The following is a 21,578-nucleotide window of genomic DNA, read 5'->3' on the forward strand; positions in this document are numbered from 1 at the left end:
TGTCGCTTTTATCTTCATGTTTTATTCATACAGTATATTCCTCACACACCAAATACAATATTTACAATTATACAAAGGTTACCTCAGTAAACAATTTAGACAACAATTTATACATGAATCATCCCAAAAATGTAGACAACCAAATGCCTTTCTGCAAAGCATACACCGTAACTACATTTAATATAACATGAATTTCAGATTTTTTTTTACTCCAAAAGTAAAGGTGCTATTACAATGTTAATTTCCAGTATCCTCTCTGAGGAAATCCCAGTTCAATCTGAATGTTTATGTGTCCTCAGTAGTCTCAGGGTGTTCCCTGTGTCTTCAGATCAGCTAGTCTCTTCATCAGGGACAAAGACAAACTTCCTCTGTGGAACTTCCACCTGCAATTAAAAAAACAACACCGATTTCTGTTAAATAAAACAGGACTTTTCTTATGCTAGGTTCCTCGAAAACAAAAGATTCCATTTTGTGATTCTGCAATTGCCACATTGTTTGCAAAATCAACAATACCCTACATATTATGCAAGGGCTTGCAAATTTGATCAATCACCACACTATTACCGCATATATCAGGCAAATCATCTAATATAACTGCACGAAACTGTCCGATCACCACACTATAAAAAAAGTTCTCACAAAAAATTCAACCAATCACCACACTTTTACAGCATAAAGTTCAGCCACATGTCAACAAATGTTTTCCCCGTCAGTGCATTTTCATGATAAATTGGGCAAAACTCATCACAAAATGTCAGAAATGCAGCAGCAGTATCGAACATTTTTGCCCACAAATATCACAAAAATGACTCTGCACTTATTTACTCTGTTGCCAGAGTTCGTTCTGGCACTGTGAGGCCTCTCCCGTTTCCCTTATCATAGCAGCTGTACAACAGTCCTATTTATAACTCTAGTTAAGTGGCAGGCATTCACAGACTCTAGACCCTAGCCTTCTGAGGGCAACCAGGATTCGCCACAGTAACAACATAACAAGCAGCTACCACACATTAATGGGCCCACAGAAACATTAGAGACGAGACTGCTCTCCCGCTCCTTTCTCCTTCTCTCTCTCTCTCTCTCTCTCTCTCTCTCTCTCTCAGCCTGTGTTAGGGACTTCAACCATGGCTTGTGTTGTGTTTGGCTTTGTTCAGACATAACACAGCGCTTGACGATGGAAAGGTGTCATATGATCAGCGTCCATCGTAAAATAACATGTCAACCACAGGATATGACTCAGATAGCGATGTTCCTCTGTCACCTGTCTAAATCGGACTGACCTCGGCGGTATGTGTTCCCTTTGACGGTAAGAACGCACCCAAGGTTCTCAAAGCAACCTTATTTATCTTTGACTGTTTAGACCAGATTCTTTCTCTCAGACATTTTATATGAGTTGTCTTTGACTTTTTCCAAGATGACATAGTGTCTCAGTCTGCTGGCTATGTCACAGAAAGGAACACTTTTCCAGATGGATACATGTTAATTAGTTTCCAGGGCTATTGGGCTGGTGGTGAAGAATTGGAGCATACAGTGTCGGTCCAGGAATACCCCGCCCCGGATACAGCTGGAATAGACTCCACGTTGGTAAGGGCCAATTTTTTTTCCTAGCCATGTGACCTGACCAGAAAAGAACTCTGGGCCCAATTGATGATGTATGAGACTATGAACACTCATAGGTGGTGTCTCACCATCACCACCTTAACCCTTAAACTCTTGTTAACTCTCATTGGCTGTGCATGTACATGCACGCACATGCACACAATCTCACCTTTCTGAGGGAGCGGACACTAGCGTTGCGGATGGAATCCATGAGCTGGTCGTGTGAGGAGCGCAGTGGAGTGGGTGGCCTGCTGTGCTCCTGGTCTCTGGTCTCTGCCACTGGCCGCAGAGCGTTCTTCAGCTCCTTCAAGATACTGTTGGTCTCTTTCAGTCCTTTCTTCCCCTTCTTCCCCTTCCCTTTCCCTTGCTTCTTAACGACCTCCTCGTGGAGCCTGATCACCTCCGCTATCTTCCTAGTCGGCTTCTTCTTCTCTGCCGGGGGCTGGCAGGGCATTGGGGGGGGTGGGGGAGGAGGTGGAGGAGGCGGCGGGGGAGCAGGAGGGGTCTGTTTCTTGGGGAGTTTGGGGGATTGCCAAGGAGACACCCGCGGGGAACCATAGGGCGAAGAACCCGGAGTGGCCTTCAAGAGAGCGGTCGTACGGGGGTTAACGGCCCCCTCTGGCCCCGCCTGCTGGTTCTGTCTCTGCTCCTGCAGGCGTTTCTGTCTCTGATGGTCCATGTTACGGGTCAGGATGCCTGTCATGCTCATCCGGGGGCCTGGCAGGTGGAACTGGTAACCCAGCTTGATCAGGGTGTGGTTCTCCCTCAGAACCTTCACCATCTCCATCTCCACCTGAGAGACAGACAGACAGAGAGAGAAAGAGAGGGGGGTTGGGATCGTGAGGTTGTGCTTTTACCATTGTGTGAAAATGTGTGTCGAGCAGCAGCATCAAGACTGAATACCAAGTCCAAACTGACTGACCTGTCCTCCACACATGTGTCTCTGGTTATGGAAGCGTAGCTCAGTCAAGGTGCTATTGCTAGGCAGAGCCTGGACCATGGCCAGAACACCTTTCCCTGTCACATAGTTGGACTCGATGTTCAGGCTGATGATGGAGGTGTTTTCGTACAGCGTCTTGGCAATGGCCAGCGCCACGGGGTCGTCGGCATGCGTGTTGGCCAGGCTAAAGACACGCACGTGTGTGTTGGAGCGCAGTGCCTCAGCGAACTGGATTAGAGTGTCCTGTGAGATGTCCTCAATGTTGTTGAGGTTGATCTCTTTGAGCTCAGGGTCGTTATTAAGGACTCTTTCCAGGGCCTCGTCGACAACTATTGGGTTACCGTCGGCGTTGGGGTCAATTGGAGGTGGGGGCGGGGTTAGTCTCATAGGCTCCACCCTTGAGGGTCTCAGGAGGCTAGGGGAGGAGATGACGACTGACAGCGGTGATGGAGGACCAGAATCCTTTGGGGTCGCTGCTTTAGGCCTCTTCTCTTCTGGCTCCTCTTCATCCTCCTCTTCATCCTCCTCATCCTCTGTTGCAGCTTCCTCTTCCTCACTCTCCTCCTCCTCTTCTTCTTCCTCCTCTTCCTCTTCATAATCTTTATTTTCTTTCTTGTTCTCGTCATCCTTCTCCTCTGCTTCGCTGTTGGTTTCTGTCACGCATTCTTCCTCACTCTTTTCGGCATCATCATCGTCATCCTGTTTAGACATAAGGTGTAAATCTCTCATTAATCTGACTCCGACACCATAGCCATGTTCTCTTTTAACTGTATTATGTCTAAAGTTAGACCTAAACGGGACGTAAGATTTGTATTGTTTTTGTGTGAAGGTCCTAACTGGTTCTCCATTATACCAGATAGTGATCATTATTGAATAATTAAGCTACTTAATTGGTCAAATGTAATTTAAGGTTATCCATAAAGATCTGAGAGTTGCAAGCTAGCTGAGTTCAGACTCTCTCCTGATCACTGACCTGTTTGGGGCTGCTGGCTTCCCCTCTCTCATCCTCCAGTATCCTCTTGGTCTCATTCTCCCAGTACTTCAACAGAGAGTCTCTACTGAAGGTGCCAGTGGGGGTCTTCTCCGTCTGGTCTCTCTGTCTCAGGCCGATGGGCACGTTGGCATCAGGGTCTATGTCTGCCAGCTCCATCTCCAGCTCTGCTAGCTCCTCTGGGCTGAGAGAAGCCAGTAGTTCATCCTCATCCACATCCTCATACTTACTCAACTCCCGACGGTACCCAAAACTGTTCATTGCTGAAGAGGGTGGCCTCTGGACGGGGCTCCAGGTAGATGGGGCTATGCGTGCCGTACGAGTCCGATCAGGGTGGGATCTTTCTGGGATAGGTTTCCGGTCAGAATGGAGTCTTTCTGGAGGTGTGGGTCCTGTCAAGTTCAGTCTCGGCCTGATCTGTTTGTTCTCTACTGCTTCAGTGAGAACAGTACCAGTGGTGTGTGCAAGGGGCCAAGCTGGGGTGTCTGTGTCGGTGGTGTGTGTGTGAGTGTGTGTGTCCTGTTCTCCTCTCTTCTAATCTCTCCAGCTGCTGCAGAGGCCTTAAGAGGGGGATCAGTGGGGTGCAACAAAGCGTTGGACCATGATGCACAGTGCTTTTTTTGGGAGGCGCTGCTCAGAGAGATAGACTAGAGCCACAAACAGCATGTGAGCTCAGAGAGCAGAGCGGCCCTGGTCAGGCCTGTCAGCGGATCCCAGCAGCGGCCACATTGTTCGTGGCCAAAAAAAAATCCCAACCGGACCCAAGAGAGACAGAGAGCGAGTCATAGAGTCACATAACAAGAAACAGAAACACAGTGGCCAACATACAGAGAAACATAGCAACATTAAACACGTATTTACACACAGAGGGACATCACATCACACAGAGAAACCCACAGACATAGAAAGACATTCAGACTCAGAGACACACAGAGACACACACCATGACATAAATGTTGTCTCAAATAGTACACTTTTCCCTAGGTGGCTCTGTTCAAATGTGGTGCACTGCATAAGGAATAGGGTGTCATTTCAGATATGCCTCTAGTAAGGACCAGAGTGGTTGTTTATCTGATAGGCGTGAAGTAGGCCGTATTGAAATGGTCACTTTTCAAGTGTCTATCACCACTCAACATTGCTGTGTGACACCACTGGCCATCCCGTGGGATTAACTACTACAGATAACATGGTTTCTATGGTAACATGTTTCTATGGAGCAGACTAATATAGCAATAATGTGGAAGTAGAGCTGTATCTTTTAGTGGGCTTTCATTTAGTACAATGGTTCCTGAAATACTGGGAATAACAATAGACGATTGCGACCGTGGGCTTATTTAAAAGAGGGTTATGTTATCATTTTAGGCTTGTCAGGGTAGAGTGGAGGAGCTTTTCTGAGAGCTGGCAGACAAGGCAGTGGGGATGTTCTCTATCTCTCTCTGCTATACACTGCTGGCTTTGGGCTTTTAATCAGACCTCTTTATACGTCACCACTCTGTCTGAACGAATGAAAATGTGTACTTAGTTGGGGAACAAAAACGGTCTGTTTATCTACGGAGCTTTGTAGAAGCTCTTCCGTTCTGTCAGTCTAAATCTTCTAATGAGCCCGAGTGATAACAGTCTGGCTAACACCTAACTCTCAAAGTCCTCCTGACTTCAAAGTGAGGAATGGCTCTTTGAAGTTGTGGGTACAATGCGTCGATAATGAAGGGGGCTTTTACTGGTTGGCTCAACTCTGTGTCATACTCACTCAAACAACCATAGGCACAGCCACACACAGGCCCAGAGCGCCGTCCCCCTCCCATTACAACGGTTGGATTTTCCAATCCAAACAAAGAGGTCTCAATCCCAGAGGGGGAAAAAAACCAACATTTGAGCGAACCAATCCTTTGCAGACTAGCATGTCACAGCTCTCCCTGCTCTGGGTCACGTGGGTTGCGTCAGCCAGGCTAGGGTGATAACTCTCTTTTGGTAAAGGGCTTGTTGTTGTTGTCGGTGGCTAATTCCAGATATCCAAAACGGGTTTGACGTGTGCTGATGCATGATGTGTGCACACTGTTTCAGGTAATGGGCAATTATGTGGAGCCTACGATACCTTTCTGTGGATCTATTTCTATGTACAGCAGAATTGTGTGGTCAATGCATTTTTCCCCCGGGGATAATAAAGTGTATTGAATTGTGTAATGACACACAGAGAGGGGCTACTGTGAATGAGGAGGATGGAGGATGGGCTTTAGGTCAAAGTGGTGTCAGGGAAATTCATATTATTCTGTATGTAAATATGTGACACTCTGTTTAGTATGTATGATGTGTTACGTAACATTAGGTTACAGACCATTATGAATGGAGTAGTGGTCGTACAAATCTTACAAATAAGAAGACGTATAGTGTCATCCCACTGGGCACACAATGTCATTTCTGCGTGGACAATTGGGTAATATTTGATTGAGACGTTGATCAATGAGATTACAATTTATATTAGTCCAATCAAAAAGACAGCCAATGTCTCCCGAGTGGTGCAGTGGTCTAAGGCAGTGCTAGCTGTGCCACTAGAGATCCTGGTTCGAGTCCAGGCTCTGTCGCAGCCGGTCGTGACCTGGAGACTCATTAGGCGACGTACAATTGACCCAGCATCGTCCGGGTTAGGGGAGGGTTTGGCCAGCAGGGATGTTCATGTCCCATTGCGCTCTAGCGACTCCTGTGGTCAGCCGGGTGCAATGCACGCTTATAAGGTCACCAGGTGCACGATGTTTCCTCCTGTTTGTTTTGGGTAAGCGGGCAATGTGTCAAGAAGCAGTTATAGCCCCAGACCCATTGATCGCTCTGTTTGCTACAGTTGATGGGAATAACCAGGAGGGGAAGGCTGCCTCTAGTTGTACTCTATTAGCCAAAAGGCTCATATTGCAATTTTGGAAATTGGAGACTGTACCTACCTTTGAAATGTGGTTACGGGATTTAGGGAATGTAATACATATGGAGAAGATTCGACACAATACCTCCAATAGAAATATGGCAGCTGATACTGGATAAATGGTCTAGTCCCGCTTCATAACTGGGTTGATGATCTGCTGCTACTCTGTGCTGTACTCCACTCAATATTTATTTTTGGCTGAACTACACTGCTTGTAATGACTATATGCTGTCTTCTTATACTGTACATGTACCACCTAATAGGATTTAGTTTTATTTTGTGTATGTGTGAGTTAAGTTTTGTTTTGTTCCATCCCATTCAACAGTACAATGAATGTCAATGTTTGTATCGCTGTCTTTTTTTAAATGTATTTTTTATTGGAAAATAATAAACATATTATAAAATAAAACATATAAAAAATAATCAGTGCGGATCGGCTGGGTTGTGTTTTGGAGGACGCGCGTCTCTCGACCTTCGCCTCTCCTGAGTCCGTACGGGAGTACAGCAGCAATGGGACAAGACTGTAACTACCAATTGGATACCACAAAATTGGAGAGACAAGAAAAGACAGCCAAAAGCCAGTTTCCAATGTGTTACGACTACGCTCTCAACTGTATAATATAATATAATATAATATAATAATAATAATAATAATAATAATAATAAAAACACAACCAAATTCCAATGGAAAAACAATGTTTATTGCTTTAAACTATTTATAAGAACAGCATAGCTCAAATGGGAATATAATGTCAGATATTTTGTTGATTTATACAACATATTAATGTATTATCACTGTGCAACATCTAATAGCAGAACCAAAGGACCTGGATTGCAGTTGAAATGACATTAAAAGTACATGGTGCAAGTGATCAATGCCGCTCGAGATTCTGCACCGATTATTACAGCGGTTTTGAAGATCTTCACAGTCCTGCGACAACCTATTCATGCTACTGTATCTTGAACATGGATGCTCTTTATGAATACATAAGTAGACATATATAGTAACAGTAACCTCAATGTGGCCGTGGATGTGTTACTCATTTTAAGGTTGAATGTTAGATTAGTTTGTAAGATTTGGCTATTTACTGTATTAAAAGTCATATTGAATTGTGTTTGGTTGGCAACGCAACCAAATATCAACATTTGAAAGAGATGTTTCTGCTTGGATAGTTCCATCTGTACAACTCAAACACTGTATCAATATGGCGCCGGAGAAGAAGGCAGACGTTTTACGTGCCCCCAACCGATTGTGTTTTTTGTTTGTTTATTTGCATTGTTCGTAACTTATTTTTGTACTTATTTTGTTTAATATGTTGCCGCTACCGTCTCTTATGACCGGAAATAACTTCTGGACATCAGGACTGCGATTACTCACCACGGACTGGCAGAATCCTTTTTTTCCTTTAAGGAGTCTGATGAGCCCAACGTGAAAGATATACTACTTTCATGGGAACAATCCCCGTGATTTGCATGAAGAGGAAGCAGAGAAAAAGGTGACCGAGGGTGGGCTGCCTGTTGAGAATTTGTAGGCGATTGAATAAACCACCACTTCCTTCCATTCTGCTAGCAAATGTGCTATCTTTGGACAATAAAATAGATGACCTACGTGGAAGATTAAACTTCCGATGAGACATTCAAAACTGTTATATCTTGTGCTTCACGGAGTCGCGGCTGAACGACGACACTATCAACGTACAGCTGGCCGGTCATACACTGCACCGCAGGCTAGAACAGCAGCATTTGGTAAGACAAGGGGCAGCGGACTATCTATTTTTGTAAATAACAGCTGGTGCAAGACATCTAAGGAAGTCTCAAGCTATTTCTTGCCTGAGGTAGAGTATCTCATGATAAACTGCAGACCACACTATCTACCTAGAGAGTTTTAATCTGTATTTTTCGGAGCTGTTCACATACCACCACAGTCAGAAGCTGGGACTAAGACAGCATTGAATAAGCAATAAGCAAACAAGAAAACTCTCACCCAGAGTTGACCTTTAAACAGGGCAATATTCATAAGGCCTCAGTGCCAGACGGATTACCAGCACGTGCAACTGTGAGCATGCGCTGACCAACTGGCAAGTGTCTTCACTGACATTTTCAACCTCTCCCTGTCCGAGTGTAATACCAACATGTTTTAAGCAGACCACCATAATGCCTGTGCCCAAGAACACTAAGGTAACCTGCCTAAATGACTACCGAACCGTAGCACTCACGTCTGCAGCCATGAAGTGCTTTGAAAGGCTGGTCATGGCTCACATCAGCACCATTATCCTAGACCCACTCCAATTTGCATACTGCCCCAACAGATCCACAGATGATGCAATCTCTATTCCACTCCACACTGCCCTTTCCCACCTGGACAAAAGGAACACCTATGTGAGAATGCTATTCATTGACTACAGCTCAGCTTTCAACACCATGGTGCCCTCAAAGCTCATCAATAAGCTAAGGACCCTGGGACTAAACACCTCCCTCTGCAACTGGATCCTGGACTTCCTGACAGGCCGCCCCCAGGTGGTAAGGGTAGGTAACAACACATCTGCCATGCTGATCATCATACAGGGGCATTGCACCTGTTGTATTCGGCGCATGTGACTAATAACACTTGACTCTGGCTTTAATTCCAGTTTGTCTACAAATTAATAAGATACATTTTGGATTCACGTCTCCATCTCAACCAAACATCACATTTAAAGAATAGGACTAAATCAAATCATATCATGCTTTAAATGCACTTTAAATATGGATTTAGCGCTCTTGTTTTTACTTCGATTTTTGTTTGAGATGGAGACGTGAGTCCAACATATCAATTATTCATTTGTAGACAAACTGGAATTAAAGCCTGACTAATTTAGTGGCACAGATGAAACTATCCAAGCAAAATATACATCTCCTTCGAATGTTGATATTTGGTATAGTTGACAGCCAAACACAATTCAAAATCACTACATTTCAAATCAACCAGAGTTTGAAATGCTCGGCCAATTGAATTGTCTATTTGTTGTTGAATTCTGGGTTGAATTGAAACAATAGCTGTTGCTGACTGCAAATACTATATAGGCCTAAATACCTACTAGCTACCGTTTTCTATTGGAATGTTATTTTTAAGTAACACTGCATAATCCATAACCTCTAGGAGACATTGACTGACACTATCTTTCTGATAGTGGATATTACATTGAAGATCTGACGTTGTTATAAAGGTACAAATCAAATTCAACATATTTTATAAAAGGCTATGTTGAAATTTGGCTACCATGATGGCATAATCCTGTGGTTGAAATTTCAACTCTCAAAACAACAATTGACATTGATTACTCTTTTCAAATCCAATGTATTGTCCAAGACATTCCACGTCGCAATACGTCTACTATTACATTGAAACAACATTGAGTAAACCAGTTTGGGAAGTGGGATATGTCTTACCCAGTCGTACAATAATATACGAATTGGATGATAATCATTAAAGTATTATACTTCTTTCTCTGAGACCAGGTTGCTTGTTGCATCTTATAGTTCTCTCTGGTCCATTCTCTCTGGTCTTTAGTGTGACCAGAGAGAATGTCTATGGCAGGGTTCTCCAACCCTGTTCCTGTTCACTTCAACCCTAATCTAGATGGTTTATTCATCACAAAACCATTTGATGTTTCCAATTATTTTAATGAGTACTTTATTGGCAAAGTGGGAAAACTTTGGCAGGAAATGCCAACAACGAACAGTGAAACATCATATTCATGCATCAAAAAACAAAAGAAAATTGTAAATTAGAATTTAGAAAAAATGGTGTTTGACCAAATACAAGGCTATTTCTTAGTAAACAAATGTGACAACAGACTTTCAGCATATAGACAAGATCACTCAACATGTACTGCACTGACACAAATGACTGATGAATGGTTGAAAGAAATTAAGAAGAAGATTGTGGGAGCTGCACTGTTAGATTTCAGTGCAGCTTTTGATATTATTGACCATGAACTGTTGTTGACTAAACTGATGATTTATGGCTTTTCAACCCCTGACATATGTTTTATTCCGAGCTATCTATCGAATAGAACTCAGAGGGTTTTCTTTAATGGAAATCTCTCTAATGTCAAACATGTAGGGTGTGGTGTACCGCAGGGCAGCTCTTTAGGCCCTCTACTGTTTTCTATTTTTACCCATGACCTGCTACTGACATTAAACAAAGCCTGTGTATCCGTATATGCTGATGATTCAACCATATACGTGTCAGCAACCACAGCTAATGAAGTCACTTAAACCCTTAACAAGGAGTTGCAGTCAGTTTTGGAAAGGGTGGCCAGTAATAAACTGGTCTTGAACATCTTTAAAACTAAGAGCATTGTATTTGGTACAAATCATTCCCTAAGCTCTAGACCTCAGCTGGATCTGGTAATGAATTGTGTGGCTGTTGAACAAGTTGAGGAGACTAAATTACTTGGTGTTACCTTAGATTGTAAACTGTAATGGTCAAAACATATAGATTCAATGGTTGTAAAGATGTGGACAGATCTGTCCATAATAAAGTGTTGTTCTGCTACTCCAATAAGCAAGTCCTGCAGACTCTAGTTTTGTCTTATCTTGATTATTGTCCAGTCATGTGGTCAAATGCTGCAAAAGACCTAGTTAAGCTGTAGCTGGCCCAGAACAGAGTGGCACATCTTGCTCTTCATTGTAATCAGAGGGCTAGTATAAATAGTATGTATGCCAGTATCTCTTGGCTAAGAGATGAGGAGAGACTGACTGCATCACTTATTTTTTATAAGAAACATTACAGTGTTGAAAATTCAAAAATGTTTGCGTAGTCAACTTACACACATGGGGTCTTTTCACAGTCCCCAAATCCATAACAAATTCAAGAAGGCGTATAATATTATATAGAACCGTTATTGCACGGAACTCCTTTCTATCTCATATTGCTCAAATGAACAGCAAACTTAGTTTCAAAAAACAGATAAAGCAACACCTCACGGCACAACGCCTCTCCCCTATTTGACCTAGATATTTGTGTGTATGTATTGATATCTAGGCTTCAGTGTGTGTGCCTTTTTAAAAATGTATGTAGTTCTGTCCTTGAGCTGTTTATTAATGTTCTGTATTATGTCATGTTTTCATGTTTTGTGTGGACCCCAGGAGGAGTCGCTGCTAATGGGGATCCTAACAAAATACCAAATAACAAATCTAGCTCACATGATTCTAATAATTAGCTGGTTGATAAGCTGAATCAGGTTAGATAAAACTGGGATTAGAGCAAAAGCCTACAAGAGGTCAGCTCTCCAGAAACAGGGTTGGAGATCCCTGGTCTATGGTATGACTAGTGGGTAGGAACACAGTTTCCACTTCACTGTGTCTCTGAGCGGCAGGCTGGTGTTGACAGGGCAGGAATGCTGCTGTTCAGATAACAACAACAGTCTGGCAATGCTAGAACTCTCTCAACGTAATTCTACATTGGACCATGCTACTCTTGTCTACCCTCCGCTAGCTGTGCCTTCACAACAGCAGAACCCACGTTTGGTTCAGTCAGTTACCTGGGGTGTTCTTCACTTGAAACATTTCACTGGGGCGGCAGATAGCCTAGTGGTTAGAGCGTTGGACTAGTAACCGCAAGGTTGCAAGATCAAATCCCTGAGCTGACAAGGTGAAAAATATGTCATTCTGCACCTGGACAAGGCAGTTTAACCCACTGTTCCTGGGCCATCATTGAAAATAAGAATTTTTTCTTAACTGACTTGCCTAGTTAAATAAATAAACTATATGATTTCTGAATACAGCAACTGTAAAGGCCTAAGGCTTGGTTGGAGTGGAGGATACCAGGCACTGCATAGGACTATAGTCATGTGTGTGGATGCTGATTGTAACATTACCACCAAATGGTATTTTAGGGTTACTTGACTTTGCTTTGGGAAAACGGCCAAAATCCTAACATGTATTTGGGGAATGTTACGAGATCTGGCTCATACCCTCTCTGTGTGCCAGGGAGAGTTGAGCTGAGGGTTGCACTACACAGCAGGATCATTGAGTTAGCCAGCCAACTCCTAAATATTCTGAAATAACTTCTTATTTGTTTCAGAAAGATACGCTTGGAATGGTCTGATTGATTCAACTTCCAAAAACACATACAGTATCTAAGTTAAGCTTTCATAATAAACCTGAAAATGTATAGTTATTTCTGGTTGTTTATCAAAGTTAGCTGGCTAACTCATTGATTCTGCTTTGTAGTACACCCAACAGGCCTCCGTAGCCTTGTTTATACCTGGTGCAAACATGCATCCTGTCCTGATCTTGTCAATATTCACATTTTCAGACATTCTTTCATGTATTTACTTATTTTAAGACTCATATTGAGTCACTTGTCAATGATTTTAGAGTGCTGGATAATGATGATTTAAATTGTTTCACTGTCCTGATCAGTCTACACTTGCACGCCTGACTACCTCCGGAGGTTGTCAGTGAAATCTGATCACAATGCATCTTTTAATCGTCTACACATGTCTAAAAATGTGGGCACAATCAGAATGTGGACAAGATCAGGACAAAGAATCCATGTTAGCACCAGGTATAAACAGGGCTAGTGACAACACAGTCTCAGATCCAGAGCTCCACAACTAACTCCCAGAACCTCGAGGGTATAATATGGATGTCTAGATCTCTCTAGATTTAAGCCCTGGTCTAATGAGTCAGGTAGGTGTCAGGGTCACTGTAAAAGTCAACAGTCCATTGCAGCAGAGTCATTCAGACCAGTGTCCAGTGAGTGTTTAGCTCTATGTATAAACTGAATGAGCTCTGAGAGTTATTTTTAGTCCTGAACTGCTTTTCCGATGGGGAGATCTTGAGGAGTAGATCACACGACATGCACTGTACCATGATGCACAGCTGTAGATGTACTATGGTAAGGACTATTCAGACTATTCAGAGAGCATATATCAGTGTGACAATAAATGTAGTTATTACAAACATTACACAACAAGTACACTTGCCATACCTCATATAAGCACAAGTATATGAGCTAAAGCATTATGTGATAGATCAGTTATGTACAATGTTTTCATTGATATAGTCCTCTTATGAGTGTGTGGCTGCCAACCCACCATACTCGTCGTTCTCCCTGTAGGTGAGGTAGTGTTTGAGTGACGGGGGGAACGGTACGGCAGCCATGACCTGAGGGTCATTCAGTCTTCTAGGGGTCATCTGTCTCCTAATGACCAAACGACACTGGTGCTGCAGGGACAGCGGGTTGTCTGGGGATACACACATATGGACGGGTACACACACACACACACACACACACACACACACACACACACACACACACACACACACACACACACACACACACACACACACACACACACACACACACACACACACACACACAAAAAGTCTGTTTTTTTACGTCTGTTATTTCTGTTCATGATGGCGAGTTGATCTGTAAGATATTTCAATATTTGCATTCCCACAGTTTTCCCACTGTTTTTTTGTCCACTATTATTGTATTTGTGATTAAAATAGGACGTGGATTAAGCCTTATTAGCAATGATGCTGCCTTACCCAGAATGTCACAGATGTCTGGCCACTCTTTCTGTTTCTCCAGGACCCGTAGGAGGTTGGGGCAGATACGTGGGTGTCTGATGTAGTCCAGAAGCATCCGTACCACACTCCCCGCCAGGTTGACCACCGACGACAGGGAGATGATTTCACAGAACTGGAGCAGAGAGCGAACAGGACAGCGAGACTGACATCAGAAGGACACGCAGTGGAACTGGACTTGCTGTTCTGTTCTAAGTTAGACCAACACATTCTACATCAGAGGCGGCCAACCCTGGTCATAGAGGACCACATTGTGTGCAGGCTTTTGTTCCAGCCCAGAACAAAAAAACAGAACCTGCCTCTCTCCAGAACCAGGACTTGTCTACTTCCTGTATTCTAAATCAAAGATTGGGGGCCTACTCCTGTTGTACTGAAATAGACCAGGAATATGCCTGCAGGACTTACCGGAGCTCTGCAGTCCTGGTTATAAAATAAAGTTCTTCTATGGTTATTTCGGTAGTCGACCCAGGAGTCGCAGTCCATATCCTGCCCGTTGCCATGGTTACACATGAAGCACTTGTCTACGTCGTAGCCGTTGTTGAGCAGCAGGCGCAGAATCGTGTGATCTCTGAGACAGTACTGCAACGCGGTGGGAAACAGTGTGTCACTGATCATTCTGAAGTAGCAGTTGACCTCGGCACCCCTGGACAATAGCAGACGCACCAGCTCATACCTGGGGTCGGATGGGATAGGGTTAGAAAGGTGATGTCATAGAAGAGAGACCAGGAAGTAGGCAATACATGGGAGCTAGGTTGAAGATAAAAGGTTAAGACAACATCATAATTACAAGCGGAAGCAGATTTTTCTTCTCTCATGGGACCTAGCATGGGAGCCAACAAACTGTTCCAATAGATAGAAGAAGTTGGTGACGTCGTTCCTGTGTTCCATTCAGTTTCATTTAAACAGTGCATTCGGTATTCAGACTCCTTGACTTTTTCCACATTTTGTTATGGATAAAAAAAATATATGTTTTTAATCCTCATCAATCTACATACAATACCCCATAAAGACAAAGCAAAAACTGATTTTTTAAAATATTTGCAAATTTATATTTAAAAAAAAAACAGAAATATCTTATTTACATAAGTATTCAGAGTCTCAAAATTGAGCTCACGTGCATCCTGTTTCCATTGATCATTTGATCACTTGTCCACTTGTCCACAGGTGGACTACAATCAATCACTTGATTGTAGTCCACCTGTGGTAAATGCAATTGATTGGACATGATCTGGAAAGGCAAACACCTGTCTATATAAGGTCCCACAGTTGACAGTGTATGTCAGAGAAAAAAACAAGCCATTAGGTCAAAATAATTGTCCTTAGAGTTCCGAGACAAGATTATGTCGACGCACAGATCTGGGGAAGGGTACCAAAATATTTCTGCAGCATTGAAGGTCCCCAAGAACACAGTGGCCTCCATCATTATTAAATGGAAGAAATTTGGACCCACCAAAAACCTTCCTAGAGCTGGCCACCCAGCCAAACTGTGCAATCGGGGGAGAAGGGCTGAGGTCAGGGAGGTGACCATGAACCCAACGGTCACTCTTACGGAGCTCCAGAGTTCCTCTGTGGAGATGGGAGAACCTTCCAGAAAGACAACCATCTCTGCAGCACTACACCAATCAGGCCTTTATGGCCAGATGGAAGCCACTCCTTAGTAAAAGTCACATGCCAGCCCGCTTGGAATTTGCCAAAAGGCACCTAAAGGACTCTCAGACCATGAGAAACAAGATTCTCTGGTCTGATGAAACCAAGATTGAACTCTATGCCTGAATGCCAAGCGTCACGTCTGGGGGAAATCTGGTACCATCCCTACGGTGAAGCATGGTACTGGTAGCTTCATGCTGTGGGGATGTTTTTCAGCGGCAGGGACTAGGAGACCGGTCAAGATCGAGGGAAAGATGAACGGAGCAAAGTACAGAGAGATTCTTGATGAAAACCTGCTCCAGAACACTCAGGACCTCAGACTGGGGAGAAGGTTCGCCTTCCAACAGGACAACGGCCCTAAGAACACAGCCAAGACAATACAGGAGTGGCTTAAGGACAAGTCTCTGAATGTCCTTGAGTGGTCCAGTCAGAGCCCGGACTTGAACCCAATTTAACATCTCTGGAGAGGCCTGAAAATAGTTGTGCAGCAACGCTCCCCATCCAACCAGACAGAGCTTGAGAGGATCTGCTGAGAAGAATGGGAGAAGCTCCCCAAATACAGGTGTGCCAAGCTTGTAGCATCATACCCAAGAAGACTCAAGGCTGTAATCGCTGCCAAAGGTGCTTCAACAAAGTACTGAGTAAAGGGTCTGAATATTTATGCAAATGTCATATTTCAGTTTTTTATTTTTAATACATTTACAGAAAAAATTATAAAAATAAGTTTTTCATTTGTCATTATTTGGTATAGTGTGTAGATTGAGGGGGGGAAACAACTGAATCAATTTTAGAATAAGGTTGTAACGTACAAAATGTGGAAAAAGTCAAGGGGTCTGAATACTTTCCAAAAACACTGTAGCTACAGGGCCTTGCAAAAGTATTCATCCCCCTTGGCGTTTTTCCTATTTTGATGCATTACAGACTATAATTTAAATAGATGTTTATTTTTATTTAATGTAATAGTTTAAATTGGTGAAGTGAAATGGGAAAAATAACTTGTTTAAAAAAATTCAGAAAAAATACGAAAAAGTGGTGCATGCATATGTATTCACCCCCTTGGCAAGGAAGCTCCTAAATGTTGAACATCCACTATTACATCTATTATTTTAAAAAATTGAAAGAATACGGCACCACAACAAACCTGCCAAGAGAGCCCAACAAAAATCAAGGACCAGGCAAGAAGGGCATTAATCAGAGAGGAAACAAAGAGACCGAAGATAACCCTGAAGGAGCTGCAAAGCTCCGCAGTGGAAATTGGAGTGTCTGTCCTTAGGACCACTTTAAGCCGTACACTCCACAGAGTTGGGCTTTACAGTAGAGTGGCCAGAAAAAAAACATTGCGTAAAGAAAAAAATATGGAAGAAGGTACTCTGGACAGATGAGACAAAAATGTTGCTTTTTGGCCATCAAGGAAAATGCTCTTTCTGGTGAAAACCCAACACCTCTCATCACCCCGAGAACACCATCCCCACAGTGAAGCATGGTAGTGGCAGCATCATGCTGTGGGAATGTTTTTCATCGTTCAGAAACTGGTCAGATTTGAAGAAATGATGGATGGCACTAAATACAGGGAAATGTTTGAGGGGAAACCTGTTTCAGTCTTCCAGAGATTTGAGACTGGGACAGAGTTTCACCTTTCAGTAGGACAATGTCCCTAAGCATACTGCTAAAGCAACACTTGAATGGTTTAAGGGGAAAACATTTAAACGTCTTGGAATTGCCTAGTCAAAGCCCAGGCCTCAATCGAATTGAGAATATGTGGTATGACTTCAAGATTGCTGTTCCCCCACAGAACCCATCCAACTCGAAGGAGCTGGAGCAGTTCTGCCTTGAGAAATGGGCAAAAATCCCAGTGGCTAGACGTGCCAAGCTTATAGAGACATGCCCCAAGAGACTTGCAGCTGTAATTGCTGCAACAGGTGGCTCTACGAAGTATTGACTTTGGGGGGTGAATAGTTATGCACTCTCAAGATGATTTTTTTTTGTCTTATTTCTTGTTTGTTTAACAATAAAAAATATTTTGCATCTTCAATGTTGTGTAAATCAATTGATATGAACCCCCCAAAAATCTATTTTAATTCCAGGTTGTAAGTCAACAAATAGGAAAAATGCCAAGGGGGGTGAATACTTCCGCAAGCCACTGTATTGCAGAGGTTGTTTGTGAAACATATTAAGTAAGGAATAACTCTCAAGCAAGGAATAACTTTTCCTAAGGGAGACATGAAGACTTGCGTTAGCCCAAAGTTAACACCTGCTGTAGGCTTAGTTCTAACACAGTCTTGAGGTCTTAACACGGTCTTGAGTTACCCATACAGACACGGTCTCATACCTCCCAGCGCGTACAGCCACCAGGAAGCAGCGTAGCGGGTCCAGGTCAGTTTTGGCGCCGGCAGCCAGCAGCATCTCTGTGCAGGTGAGATCACTGTTGGATACGGCGAAGTAGAGCGGACTCCGCCTCATGTCCCCGTAGTTCTCTGGTAACACAGTATTAACAACACGCTCAACTTATCCATTTCATTTCATTCTTATCCACAACATTTTACAGTTAAAACATGTATAATCAGAAGCCTGTATGCAGGGTTGGCCTCAGGCATAAGCGACATAAGTGGTTTCTTAGGGCCCCCTGCCACTAGGAACTCAGTCGGGGATGAGCATTAGAATAGTAGAATAAACAATGTGCCATTTTGAAATGTGGTTGTGCATCGGCAGTTTTTCTCTTGTTATGTCAGTCACTGTCAGTCATTCAATTAGCCCATGTCTGCTAACATTTTATAGACTGGTAAGTTAGTCTAGACAGCATGAAGGGAATGTGCCCAGGGGCCTTGACCTCCAGGGGGGCCCCCATTGGCCCACACAGGAATCAACCTCACAACTCTGGAGTTACAAGCACCTTCCTCTTGGGCAGGTCTCCCTTATAAAAGAGATTGTGTGTCCATGTGTGTGCCCAATTGTACAACCTGGTTTGTGTGTGTCCATGGATTGTACCTGAGATGTGTGTGTCCAGCTGAGCGTTGACATCGAAGCCTTTCTCTATGAGCAGCTCCAGACAGTCAACATGGCCTCCATCTGCTGCCGAGTGGACTGGGCTCTGGCCAGACAGACGGATGGCTCTCTTAGTTGTGATGGGGATGAAGGTCCTCAGAGCACTGGGACAAACCAAAACATCATAGATCAGATTGTTGATTATACCAGCACTGTTGATTATGTTGTTGAAATAAGGTCTGGACTATGAATTGAACAACTGCTTCTAGACCCAGGGATGGACCATTCCTCAGGGACAACGCTTTCTAAGAACTGGATAATCAGATAACTCTCTAGCCATATCTTGATCAATTGATTTCCACTAAGACCGGCATGCTTTCCAGTAGTTGTTCTCAACATCCTTGTTCTAGACTGTTAGTAATATATGCCATTTAGCAGACACTTTCATACAAAGCAATTTACAGTCGTATGTGAATACATTTTACATTCGGGATAGTTTACATCCTGGGAATCGAAACCCACATGCTCTACCAGCTGAGCTACAGAGGGCCGCGTAGTAAGAGTCGGCCACTCACAGGATGTGTCCCTCATAGGCAGCTCTGTGTATGGGCAGCTGGCAGGCCAGACTGGCTATGTTAGGGTTGGCTCCAGCTTGCAGGAGGAGGTATATGCAGTCCAGGTTCCCTGAGCCGGCTGCATCGTACAGAACACTGTCTCCGTTATATGCCTGGGCGTTCACGTCGCCACCTGGTGGGAAAGGAGGACGATTAACCCTACTCTAGTCCTGTGTAGACTTCTGTTCAAGCTAACCATTTATGAATGGAACGGATATTTACATTCAACTATTTTTCAGTTCCTTGTAATTGTATTTTTGGTTATTCTTCGAGAATGTTAATATGCCTTTCGGTATGACAATGAATGTAAAATATTTACATTATTCATCAAGGAAAATCGAAGGCCTCTGATTGGCTCGTACCGTTCTTTATGAGTATATCCAGGGCCTCCACGTGGGCGTACTCTGCTGCGATGCCCAGCGGGGTGACATTGTGCCCATCTACAGCTGTCACCTTGGCCCCATGTTTCAGCAGAAGCACCAGGATGGCACTGCAGCCCACCTGGCAAGATAACCCACACTTTTAAAATATTGTTAATATTGTTTTTTTTAATGGCATTCCAGCACCTGGATGATAGGGGAGATGGCTGAAGAAGAAATATAAACAAGACTACAGGCGTAACTTGATCTCACCTTGGCTGCCTCGTGAATGGCCATCCACTTCTTCAGACACACCTGTTCCACGAAGGCCCCACAAATGATCAGAGTGGACACCATGTCATATGATCCCTCTCTCACCGCTAACACACATCAACACAGGACAACACATAACAAAACAGCACATGCATGCTTGATTGACAACACAGAACAGTGCTTGAATACAGTGTGTGTGTGTGTGTGTGTGTGTGTGTGTGTGTGTGTGTGTGTGTGTGTGTGTGTGTGTGTGTGTGTGTGTGTGTGTGTGTGTGTGTGTGTGTGTGTGTGTGTGTGTGTGTTACCGAGCAGCAGTGGGGACTCGTTCAGGCTGTTGGTTTTGTGTGGAGACGCTCCATGCTGCAGTAGAGTCCTGACGTTCTCCAGCAGACCCTCCTGAGCAGCCAGAATCAACGCTGTGTCACCGTCTGCAGTCACATCATCCACAGTCACATCACAGGAAGCTGCAGGGTCACACACACACAAAAGTAATGGGAATTAAACACATGTCTTAGGAGCTTCATTAGTATATCCCAGTATCAGAGTGTTATAGAAGCAGTACTGTAAGTGGCTACTGATATTTAAGGTACTAGTTGTGAGGTACTGCTGGTGGTATGTGGTCCTCTCACCCAGCAGGACCTGATCCAAGACCTCTCCCTGGGACTGCACAGCGGCTCTGTGTAGGGGAAGCCACCCTCTGCTGTCCCTCTCTGTGAAAGCCTGCAACCCAGACAGCTCCTGCAGGGTACACACATCACCTTGGGAGAAACACCCCACAGAACCCTACATTAGGGTTATGGCTAGCGTTATGGCTAGGGTTAGGTTTGAACCCTGATGTGGACATAAAGCTAGGGTTAGGGTTAATGGCTTAAGAGCAAGGGTTGGGCTAGGGCAGTTTGAAAGGCACGGTCGGTGAGGGGTAGTCCTACCTTGCTCGATGGCAGTCACTATCCTCAGATAGTCACCACTGACTGTTCGTATGCTGTTGAGATATGGGTAAACTAAGTCAGGGAGAGGTGACAAACTTTTTGCGGGATGTGCGAATAATACATTCATGTAAATCCTCTCCATTTTCTGAATACCTGTCTATTGATACATCTCGAATACTCTCTCGAATGGCATACTCAATAAGCTCCTCCTCACATCTATCGACGTCTTCCATTCCTACAGAGAAATAAGATAGAAACACCATGGACCGCAATACTCATGTCACTGCAGTCCGCATAGATCAAAAGACACATTCCTAAACTACAGGCATACAGGAATGACATTGCAATGACAAATTGAGAGGTTTTAAAGGACCTTCGTCACTATCAAATATCCCAATGAATGGGCAACTCCAGTCTTATCTGTAAAATCTTCAGTGAAAGTCCCGGTCTCCGGAGGTTTGTTGGCAGCCAACTAAATTTTACATTGGTGTTTGCAGGAGTAATGGGATATTTTTAGACCTGTTTGTAATATCAGCCCCACACGCTCTGAGAATGCCTGTCACGCTGTCACATGCAGTGCTTCACTATCACACTAAACACAGTTTATCATAATATGATTGAATTTACTATAGGACCCATACAGTATAGACAGGCTGTCTGGCTTAATGCATTATTTTTTGATATTGCTAGTATGTGTAGTGTACCCACTTAATTTGTAATACTTATTTTTACAATCTAATCATTGAACATGT

At 43.7% G+C, this 21,578-nt stretch overlaps 2 protein-coding genes across 2 annotated transcripts; both read right to left on the minus strand.

The window, feature by feature from the left end:
• Positions 1 to 4,096, minus strand: LOC118392348 (leiomodin-2-like). The gene is made up of 4 exons (XM_035784261.2): positions 3,510 to 4,096; positions 2,519 to 3,235; positions 1,766 to 2,389; positions 1 to 383 (listed from the first exon to the last, which is right to left on the minus strand). Exons 1-4 carry the CDS (start codon positions 3,786 to 3,788, stop codon positions 330 to 332), a joined length of 1,674 nt encoding a protein of 557 aa, XP_035640154.1. The 5' UTR covers positions 3,789 to 4,096; the 3' UTR covers positions 1 to 329.
• A 3,024-nt stretch (positions 4,097 to 7,120) lies between these two features.
• On the minus strand, positions 7,121 to 21,492 carry LOC118392353 (ankyrin repeat and SOCS box protein 15-like). The gene is made up of 13 exons (XM_052460166.1): positions 21,200 to 21,492; positions 20,980 to 21,061; positions 20,827 to 20,879; positions 20,527 to 20,655; positions 20,203 to 20,361; positions 19,898 to 20,004; positions 19,628 to 19,766; positions 19,227 to 19,398; positions 18,655 to 18,815; positions 17,999 to 18,143; positions 14,428 to 14,695; positions 13,984 to 14,137; positions 7,121 to 13,673 (listed from the first exon to the last, which is right to left on the minus strand). The coding sequence occupies exons 2-13, from the start codon at positions 21,057 to 21,059 to the stop codon at positions 13,498 to 13,500; spliced, it is 1,743 nt and encodes a 580-aa protein (XP_052316126.1). The 5' UTR covers positions 21,060 to 21,061; positions 21,200 to 21,492; the 3' UTR covers positions 7,121 to 13,497.
• Positions 21,493 to 21,578: the final 86 nt, after the last annotated feature.

This window comes from Oncorhynchus keta, chromosome 13 (assembly GCF_023373465.1).
Source record: "Oncorhynchus keta strain PuntledgeMale-10-30-2019 chromosome 13, Oket_V2, whole genome shotgun sequence".
Lineage (NCBI taxonomy): Eukaryota > Metazoa > Chordata > Actinopteri > Salmoniformes > Salmonidae > Oncorhynchus > Oncorhynchus keta.